At 31.7% G+C, this 10898-nt stretch overlaps 2 protein-coding genes across 3 annotated transcripts; one reads left to right on the top strand and one right to left on the bottom strand.

Moving 5' to 3' along the window:
* Positions 1-4282, bottom strand: LOC8288274 (tubby-like F-box protein 7). 2 transcript variants are annotated; one of them, XM_015722582.2, is made up of 5 exons: positions 3716-4282; positions 2851-2938; positions 2029-2158; positions 177-742; positions 1-42 (listed from the first exon to the last, which is right to left on the bottom strand). In XM_015722582.2, coding segments are annotated over exons 1-5 (1140 nt in total). In that variant the 5' UTR covers positions 4070-4282; the 3' UTR covers positions 1-40. The 2 variants fall into 2 exon arrangements, with proteins under 2 accessions (XP_015578068.1, XP_002524538.1); XM_002524492.4 differs by having other exon boundaries at positions 1-742.
* A 3377-nt stretch (positions 4283-7659) lies between these two features.
* Positions 7660-8387, top strand: LOC8288276 (pathogenesis-related protein PRB1-3). The gene has a single exon (XM_002524494.3). The coding sequence runs from the start codon at positions 7822-7824 to the stop codon at positions 8335-8337; it is 516 nt and encodes a 171-aa protein (XP_002524540.2). The 5' UTR covers positions 7660-7821; the 3' UTR covers positions 8338-8387.
* The last annotated feature ends 2511 nt before the right edge of the window (positions 8388-10898 follow it).

The following is a 10898-nucleotide window of genomic DNA, read 5'->3' as shown; positions in this document are numbered from 1 at the left end:
TTGCTAAAAGAAAAATTGTTGAGAACCAATAATTTGAGAGTCCTGTGATTAATACAATAGAGCAGCAACATTTACATCATTGGCTTTCTCCAACCAAACCAGTATTCTACAAGTAATGAGCGTCGGACTACGCATAACTTCAATAATTATAATAATAGCAAATATATATTACTCACATGCCAGCTTCGTTCCGAAGCTCGTAAGGCATATTGCAAATGCCTGAAAAGCTGACAAGGGCTGCCGATAATCCATGGTGAAAGTATCATCTCCGACCTTCCCAAACTGCAGGAGGACGGTATCCTCATCTCCTTTTCCTCCCGGCCGACTTTGGTCCACAGTTGCCACCAATTGAAAATTCTTCACTGATGCTACAGTTACTCGACCATGAAAATTTAGGCACCAGCACTGCAGATGTTCATGCCACCTTGGGGCCTTGTTGCGCAAAATCGTGCAGCCAGAGGCGGAGGACTCCTGACCCTCCATCTTAGAATCAAAATGGTTGTCAATGACGATTACTTCTGATATTGGACATTTCAACGAGCAGACCATCCTCCTTGGACCCCTTGATTTTAAGAGGTTAAATTTGTAAGAAACTTGTCCAACCTCATAATTTCCTGCTGAAACTTGGGGGCTTATTTGCTTGCTAGCAAATCGGCGGCTAGCTCTGCTGCTGGAGGGCTTGGCACCACTGTGCGGTGGCTGGCTGTCATAGATTATAAAGTTGGTGCCTAGAAAGTCCGCACTGTAAAATTTGATGGAAAAGCATTATTTGTTTTTCCTCCTACTGATACTGTAAAAAAAACTCCTTAATCCTTCCCCTTCTCGACCTCATTCTCAGTTTCCCACCCAAAAGGACATATACAAGAACAAAAAAACAAAAAGATTGAATAAAGGACAGAATAGGTAGACTTCTTTTGTCGATCACATATTTATTGGCACAATTAGTATCTGCTAAATCCAACCGCTGGTAACTTAGTGAGTTGCTAATAGCATTATGATGTTATATTAATAGCTCCGCTATCTACTGAAATTGCATAAGTCAGTTTCAGGGCACAAAACTAAACGCTAATACAACCATGGAACTAGTTTATGTACATTGAGTGCAAAGTCTAAATTCAACAGCCTCAATGCAGTGACAGTAGCAGCAAAAACATCCACACAGTTCAACTAGCTCATCCCAGACTAAGGTTGTGTCATATGAGAGGATGGAAAAGTGAAAAGATTTGAATTGGGAAAACCATATGGACTACATACATGTCCATTCTATTTTGTACCTAGTCATAATGTTTTCAAAATTAAAATCCTTGCTATTTTCCATCCTCTCAAACAAGCATAGCCTAGTCTAGCACCACCCTGCAAAGGAGCAATTTTAACTTCCAGGACAGCTGTAACATCATAGTAACATACCACATACAAAATTTACAAATCCTAGAACATGTGCCAGCATCTTGGAAAATATATCACACAACAGCAAGTCTAGGAAGGAATACCAAGTAGTCATTACACCATGCAAATTTAACATCATCAATCACCATATTTTCATAATCCAAACAACAAATTTATGCTGCAGACAAACAGTTATAACCGCTAATTAAATATAGGCAGAGAGTGGCGCAAAAAACCCAAAGATCAGAAAAGTTAACCAGCTTTAGATTCACTAAGTTCATCAATTCAAATGTGCACAGCCATCCCTATCCTTGAATAAACCACTTGTCTACTTTTGTAACTGAATTTTCTCTAGTAACTAATATGGAGAGGAATGTAGAAACTTGGAAGCTCCCCTAAAGCCCTTAGAGAAAGCAAATTTTGATTGATAAGATATAGCAGATTAAGAACTTTAAATCCACAGTTCAATTGAGACTCAAAAAAAAAAAAGGGAAGAGGAAGAAAAAGAAGCTGTATTAATTCTTTTAACATGAGCTACAAGAAATAAAATTTGTGTTTCCAAAACTCTCCATGGCAGAATCAATGTGAGCGTAGCTTCTTCTAACGTGTTGAAAGAAGCAGAACTCAATAAAGTTACCTTACCTTAATTTTCCAACATAAGCATTACTTCCTTGAGATAGATCATCTGCATCAAGTGAGATGATATATTCCATACGAGCACCATGTCTATACCTCCGTGCTGCTAGGAGAAACTTTCCCTTGTCCATAAATGCTATGAAGAAGAATAAAAACAACCTGGATGAGCCAAACTTAAATAATTTACACTATGCAAGTTGCATAGAACCAAAAGTAAACCACTAGAACTGAAGTTGTAACAGCAAAGTTGATATCCAACTCTATGCAAAACAATCCTAACAATATATAATAATCCTCTCACATTTTAAAATTCTGTGTTAACAGAAAACATGGGCCAATTTGAAACCATTCATCATTTTATGCATGATAACATTCTTAGAATCATAAAATATGTGCAAAAACAAATATGCCAAAAGAAAAAAAGAAGGCTTTTTTTACAGCTAATAGTTACATTAACAAATTTTTGAGGTGCTGCATAACAGTTCCAATTGCCAGATATTTTATTTTCATTTTAAGTAGAGACTATTGTGTTAGTCAATGTTTAGGTGACACCATTAAATGAAACAAGTTATTCTTTCTTGAAAAAGAGCTAGAAATTGCCAGTTTTAGACCAAGTCAAATGGCCTTGTGTGGTCCACTGTCATAGCAGCAGCACCATAAACAAAAGTCAATCTGGAGGTTTGACAAAATAAATCCTTTCCCTTTCAGTTAAGCAAATGGTTCAGTCAAACTAATGTAGCTGCAAAAGAAACATACAGGAAAGTTCTCTAAAGAAGCCCCTAAGTTTCTCTTTTGGTTTTACAATCATGTCCACCAATAACTACTTACATGGAGTAAGTGCAAGATAGAGGTAAAACGTTGAAGTCTTCTTATTCCGTTTTATAAGACATTGATAGGGCAAGTCATGCGGACCTGGCTGCAATTGCAACAAAAAACAAAATGACATACATTGCAAAAATTTGGAACAGAGAACAGTAATGAGTGAGAGAAAATAAATCAAGCAGCTAAACCAATCCAAAAGCAGTCCAATTGTCAAGAATTTCATCTTTCATGGAAAGTGAACTGGAAAGAAAAAAGAGACCATTAAGAAAAGAAAAAGATACATTCTTAGTAACAAATACCTTATATGTCCATAAATATTATACAACGCAATAAATTTACCTTTCAGCTCAGCAACCTAATATATGTACTGCCATACTATTCTAAATTTGCATATCCAGAATGTGATTACAGCACATCTACTATGAAAATTTAGCAAAATCTTTTGGTAGGCTAAACATATCCATGAACATTAAAAATTATCTTTCCAAAACGAAGCAAACATTGTTATATCATTGTAATATCCCTTGTTGCTAAAACAGGTCAAAATCATTTGCTTTCAAGATTCAAATTAGATGCCCACATTTTCCATTTTTCTTTCTTTTTTCCCCCCTTTCTAACACAGAGAAGTTAATGCATATAACCTAGCAAAGCTAAATTTCACAGCATGAACAACAATGAATAAATACAAACAAAAATTCAAATTCATTAATTCGAGAACATAAAATAAAATAATTTAAATTTCATGCAATCCCAAATATTTGCAAAAATTAAAAGGAAACATAACATCAACAAATATATGAAATCCCTAAATTTCAAAAGTTCTACAAAAGAAGATATAATGGAATTTTTGCAAAAAGAAAAAGAAACAGACCAGCTTAAGGCAAGAAGGGAAAGTGATTTTGCCAGTATTGTTGGGAGATTTAACGATGTCCTTAGCGATCTCTCTCCATTTCTTACAGACACAAGCACAAGCGACGACGTTTTGACGCTGAGGCCACCGATCCTCACTCTCTTCCACTCTCTTTATTATCTCTCCTAACAGCTCAGGCAACATGCTTCCCCACCCATCCCGCTCCTCCCACTCCCCCCACAACTCATCTCCTCCGCCTCCGCCTCCGCCGTCGTGGACTCCCGGCACCACCAACGCGATGTCTTCTTTATGATTGTTCACACACTTGAAGGATTTAGAGAACCTTCGAGACCGAATCAATTTTTTCAGGGACATTAGACTGGTAATTTTTCTTTCCTTTCGTTTTCTTTTTTATTTTGAAAATAAAAAAACCAAAAAGAAGTAATTTCGTTGTCCCTTTCTTTTTTGGTTTCTGGAGAGAGAGCAAACGAGAGAGAGAGAGATGTTAACGCAAATAACAGGGCTGTGAGGTAACTGTTTAGAACGCGAATGCTTCAAAATGTTATGTACACGTGGCGTGATAAGAGACTGAGTTTGATGGAAAAAATAGACTGGAGTTATGGTTGTTGCTGTTAACAACTGGGATGTTTTGATTGACTCGGTCTAATCTTCGTACAAAATTCTGTTCTTATGAGAAATCTAAATAATTGTAATAACTAAAAGGGTAGAAAAAAAATATCAAAAAATCAGTTTATCACGCCATCTATCTATTTATTGATACAACTAATTTTTATATTAATATAATATTATCTATTAATTGTTATATTTATATTAATTAATTTTAATTGTATATAATTAATGATAATAAATAAATCGATCAATATAAATATAATATTTAATAAATATACTATATATCGATATCCAATTCAATTTGTGTACGAATGACATGGTAAATCAAATTCATCTAAAAATTTTTAGTCATTAAATATTTATATTTAATTTTTTAAATTATAAAATATTTTAAAATATTTTATAAGAGAGCCTCAAGTAAAATAAGTACTTAAAAATTAATAAGTACTTAAAAATTAAATTCTCCAAGTGAGAATGATCCTGGGGATCTAAAGAATATTTTAAAATATTTTTTGAAAAGAACTTCAAATAAAATAGATATTTAGAGATTCACTTATGCAAGTTGAAAAAATATTTAGAAATTCAGTGAATATTTTGAAATATTTTATAAAAAGAATCCCAATTAAAATTGATATTTGGAGATTGAAATTTCCAAATTGAAAATTTTTTTAAGGATATTGAGAATATCTTAAAATATTTATAAAGAGAGCTTTTAATAAATGGGTACTTGGGGATCATTTTCTCAAGTTGAAAATGTTCCTTGGGTCTAGTGAATATTTTGAAATACTTTATAAATGGAGCTCTAAATAAAATGGGTACTTGGAACTCAGTTTTTCAAATTGAAAATGTTATCAAAGATTCAATAATTTTTTTTTTTCGGGTGATAAATTGACTTTTTGTTGAGGGTCATAAAATTTAAACTTTTAGTTTGTAAAGATGATTCTTACTTTAGGCTTCAAAATGAAAACTTTAGATCCTACAGTAAAAAATTAATTTTTCTCACATAATTTTTGAGTGCCTCAAAAGTAAATAATTTTTATATATATTAGGCTATATTGTAAAATTTTCCTAGAAATTTAATGGGTACTTGGAGATTATTTTCGCAAGTTGAAAATATTGTTTGGAAGGAGTTCTAAATAAAATGGATACTTGAACCAGTTTTCTAAGTTGAAAATGTTATTGGAAATTCAATAAAACTTTTCTACCGGGTCATAAATTGACTTTTTTTTGAGGTGCATAAAATTTATACTTTTAGTTTCTAAAGGTGATTCTTACTTTAGGCTTCAAAATGCAAATTTTAGATGCTAAAGTAAAAATTAATATTTCTCATATAATTTTTGAGTGTCTCAAAAACAAATAATTTTTGAGTGTCTCAAAAACAAATAATTTTTGTACACATTAGGCTATATTCTAAAATTTTTCTAGAAATCTAAACTTAATCATTCGTACATGCCTAGTAAAAATACAATGAGGAATTATAATTAATGGGTAAAAATCGTACATTTTTAAAGTCTTTTTCTTTGATATACTTTAAGTTCCTTTACATGAGGTGGATAAACTTTCTAGTATCAAGACTTGGACTTTATGCAAACAGAGTCCTAAAAATCCACAAAAGAGTCATGTAGAAGGGACTAGTTTAACTTCAATCGAACCAAATGAACCAAACGAACCAAAGAGCTCCTAGTTTGGTCCAAGACCACTAAGAGGAAGGACCCGTATGTGGGTGGCAACATCACCATTGGATGGAGAAGGGATGTCGACGTCGAGCAAGCAGGAATCCTTCGATGATCGTGGAGCAGCGCCGTCGGTAGGTGATGAGTGTGCAACATTAACGAGCGGTAGGAGAACAAAGTCGGACTGTGAGCAGAAGCTGTCTTCAATAATGACAACGCAGATGGGATCGAGTGGGCTGGCAGAAGATGGCAGCAAGCCGCTATGGCTGGCGATATAGGCCAACTGTGGTGAGGTGTCGCCAGTGAGAGAAGAAGAAGAAGAAGAAAATGGCGATGAGGGAAAAGAGAAGGAAAAAGGGAAAGTCCAATTTTTATGAAATCAAGGCTTAGGAAAAGGGTTTTGAGGTATCTTAGTAATTGTAAATGATTTTTTATTAGCAAAATCAAAAAAGAAACTAGGAGATTTTAAAGAAGGAAGATCAAAAGATGGAGTTTTAAAGTCCCACTAAGAGATGGAATAAAAAATAAATTTGCTTGAGACTCTTGGGATTGTTTTGCTTCAATTTTCTAATACCATACGTCATATGCATGATATTAGACTTTTGGACAGAAATTTTTTTAACATTTTTTAAGATTAGATTGGATAAAGGAAATGGAAGATATGAAGTGTAAGAAAAGAAGTTCATATATAGCCTTGGCCATAGGCTAATGTATATATCAATGATATTTTTAGATTGTACAAAATTCTCTATAAGAATTATATTTTTATTTTAAATATATTTCGGACGATGAGGTTTTTATTTTTGAAAAATTTCAAAATTTAAAAAAAAAATTATAATTATTTATTTATTGTGGTTATTTTTTTGAAAGTCTTAAGAATTTTTAGAAGATTTTAGAAAGGAAAAAATCAATAGCTAAGAAAGTTGAACTGAGGTTTGATTATAATCTAAAAGTTAAATACTTAAAGAAAATGAAAAGTAAAAAAATACATGTAACTACTTAATTTCTATAATTATTTTATTTTTCTTATACAAATGTAAAAGTAATTCTTTTTTTAATTTTCTGTCTTAATTTATAATTATTTATTTATTATAGCTTTTATTAAAAAATATTATCATTGGCTTTTTATCAATTATATTACTTAATAATAAAACTGTTAAAACTAATACTTACACTATATTTCATATTTATAAACATAAAATCTCTCGACATTTCGTGTCTTGATTTGAAAAAAAAAAATTCGTATATTATCCATTTTAAATTTTTGTTTTTACACAATTTAAGTGGTATCTATTCTTTTTGATAAAATTATTTTTAGAAAGAAATTTTAGATAGACCCAGTCTATCACGTCATCCGTAAATTAAATAAATTACATAATGAAATATGATTTTATTTATTAATTGTTACATTTTTATTGATTGGATTTTAATCATGAGTTGTTAATGGTAATAAATAATTCAACCAATAAAAATGCAACAATTAATAAATAAAGTCACGTATCACCATGTAATTGATGAAGTACATCTTATTTTTAGATTAAGAATTCCTGAAAACATTAAAAGATCCGAGTGGCAACATTTGTAGCATGAAAAATTCAGTTTAGAGAAAAAGAAAAAGAAAATAGTCAGAGCTGAATACCATCATCCTTCACATTCACTAACATGTTTTCCACCTCAAATCTCCTTCAAGTCCAAGCCTTAGCATGTGAAATGATTCCTTTTCGGCATGAAATTATTTATGCTTATGCATGATTGATGTATCCAGTATATAGATAGACCCATTAATATCAATAGATCAATAGAAATTTTCCTTAGATCAGAGCCATGTTATCATGTGGGGCACTAGAAACCTTCTTGCTGTTCCTCTTGCTAGCTTCAGCCTCTGAAGTTTCTTCTGGGCGGAGTTCATTAATAAGAACCCAAAGAGAGACAATTAAGCAATATCTAAAACCCCACAACAGGGAAAGAGCAAAGCTAGGCCTTCGTCCTCTAAAATGGAGCAACAAGCTCGCAAGCTTTGCGTCTTCATGGGCACACCAGCGACAAGGAGACTGTGCGTTACTTCATTCGAATAGCAACTACGGGGAGAACCTGTTTTGGGGCAGCGGAAAGGATTGGAAACCAGGTGATGCAGTGGCAGCATGGGCAGAGGAGAAGTGCTACTACAATCATAATACAAACACTTGCACTAAGAATAAAGACTGCCTACATTATACCCAGATGGTTTGGAGGCAAAGTTTGAAGGTTGGTTGTGCAAGAGTTATCTGCACAAGTGGAGATACGTTGATCACATGTAACTATGACCCTCATGGCAATGTCATCGGTGAAAGGCCCTTTTGAAAGGCATTTTGCTTGAACATATGGTTGAATTATATATATGCTAACTTCCTGTGTTGCTAATGTCTATGTATATTATTATTATTATTATTATTATTTTATTGGACTTTCCTAGTTAGAGGATTGTCAATTTCTTTCCTATTCAATTTCTTTTCGAAGTTTATATATTTTCATATTACATTTGTATTTCTATCTTCTACATATTTATTTATTTTATATTTCAAACCTTTTTCTATATTATATTAAATGATTAGGTATCTTTGGATTGCAATTGTTTTCTTTTACCATATTTGAAGAACAATAAGAAGTTGATGCTGGCAGTCACAAGTCAACGAAGGAGTTGGACACGTCAGATTGGCAGCTAAAGGATTAGCCAATATTTAGGAATGCAGAATTAGTATTAGAAATTAGTTTTACGGTTTCGATAACTGAAAGTTATTACATTATATGTCTAACTTTAATCTCTAAAATTAATATAATATTTAAAAAATCAATAAAAATGTTATTTTTCGAGATAAAAATACTATGAAAAAATAAAATAAAATATCATCGTTTTATTAGTTGAACTTTTTAATAATATAGTGGATCGAGTTTATATAATAATTTCTCATCAATAATAGAAATTATTTTTTCAAATTTTCTTTATCTATGATCCAAATCACATTGTATCATAGCACTAGAGATGATCTAGAGTCTTCTTTTTTTCCTTCTTCACCTGTTTCTTTTTCAAGTTTTTGCTGCAACTTTTCTTCTGTGAACAGTTACTTTGCTCAATCACTCAAGGAAAATGCCGTTGCTAAAAGTATAGCTCGCGTCGGCAAAATAATTTAGCGACGACATTAGCAACAACCACTAGCTGTCGCTAAAAAGGTATCATTACCACTGTTCGATCACCGAAATTTGCATTTGCTGCAAATCGCATCCTCACTAGAAATTGGCCATCGAAACTTGCTTTTGCCGCAACTCACCCTCTCACTAGAAAATCGGCCATTGAATCCACTTTCATTGCAAATCCTAACTTTCCATTTTCCACCAATTGACACCCCTTGCAAACTAGACCTACCGAAATCCAAACCCCCCACACCTTCAGAGATATATATACTTCTTTAGCTGTTGGGCCACCCCGATTCGAGGGTTGTCGAGCATCGCTCGTCTCTCCTTTCACGTGCCGACTTGCATTATCCCCACCTTTTTGACTTGATCAATTAGATTGGCGACCCTAGCCCTCATCATCCAAAAGAAATTATGTAAATAACCCTATCCATCTACACTAATTAATTAATATTTTTTTACTTGCTCTAATTTTTAATATAATGTAATTTTACTAAAATTTAAATATATTATTATATTTAGCAAAATATTAAAATTTTATATTATTTGATTTTAAATTATCAAAATAAAATAAATATTATTTTTTTGAGGCTAATAAATATTATTCTTATTACACTAGAATTGCAAATTTAATAAAAAAATTAAGGATTAATACTTTTTTTTTAAATTTAGTTTCTTAATTGCTTTAACTTTAAAATGCAACGAAATTTTAGTGCAATAAATAAAAGGGAAAAGTACATAAAAGTACCATGTAATTTCATCATTTGAAAATTTGAAGTAGGTGGTTTTTTCATACAAAAAGAAGCATGTAATTATAAATCGTAAAAAAAAAATGATATCTCATCGTAAAAAGTTTCAATTAGCAAAAATTTAGACATTTCCACTCTAATCAATTTTTATTATATTTCTCGTATTTAATCATATGAGTTTAGAGCTTAACAACTTAAAATATCATTGTTCGATCGTTAAATCAACATTATCGAACCAATGACTTCTTAAATCGCTATTTAATGATCAAATATTGAAATTAGGAGTTGTTAAGCTTTAAACGCATGTTATCCAACATAGACAATATGATAATGATGATTGATCGATATAAATGTGGCTGGATTTTTGTAAATCGAGACTTTTTAATGGTGAAATGCTTTTTTTTTTTTATCATGATTTATAATCATATGCCACTTTTTGTTTGAAAAAATTACATACTAAAAGTTATCAAATGATGATACCACAAGGTACTTTTATATACTTATCCCTAAAAAAAATAATATATTACACTAAAAATCAAAGTACAAATAGCATAAATCAAATCCAGTTTACAATTATTTAATAAAAATTTTACAGAAGTACATTTTAGTTTAAAATTTAAGAAATAAAAAATAAAATATAAGAAGTCAAAATAGTATTATATGAAAAATACAGAGGATAACTATCTCTTATTTTAACTCAAGTCCGTAACCTAATTCCATAATTCATGACCCATTATCCTCAATTCAAAACCCATGAAGCAGGTAATAATTTATTAAATATATGTGAAAAATGTTTAGATGGAGTGGGATGGAAGTAAGGTGGTTATGAAAGTAGTTGCATATATAGTTGAGAAAAAAAAAAAACAATTTAGTGGTGAAGGAGTCAGGAATGTAATAGGAGAACCATTAATTTGTGGGTCTGTTTTCAACCCTATTTTTATTTATTTTAGATAGATTTTGGAGTTAATATTGAGATAAGGTTGT

The sequence above is a fragment of the Ricinus communis genome, chromosome 9, assembly GCF_019578655.1.
Source record: "Ricinus communis isolate WT05 ecotype wild-type chromosome 9, ASM1957865v1, whole genome shotgun sequence".
NCBI classification, from domain to species: Eukaryota; Viridiplantae; Streptophyta; class Magnoliopsida; order Malpighiales; family Euphorbiaceae; genus Ricinus; species Ricinus communis.
The sequence above is the reverse complement of the archived record's forward strand: the minus strand, read 5'-3'. Positions and strand labels throughout refer to the sequence as shown.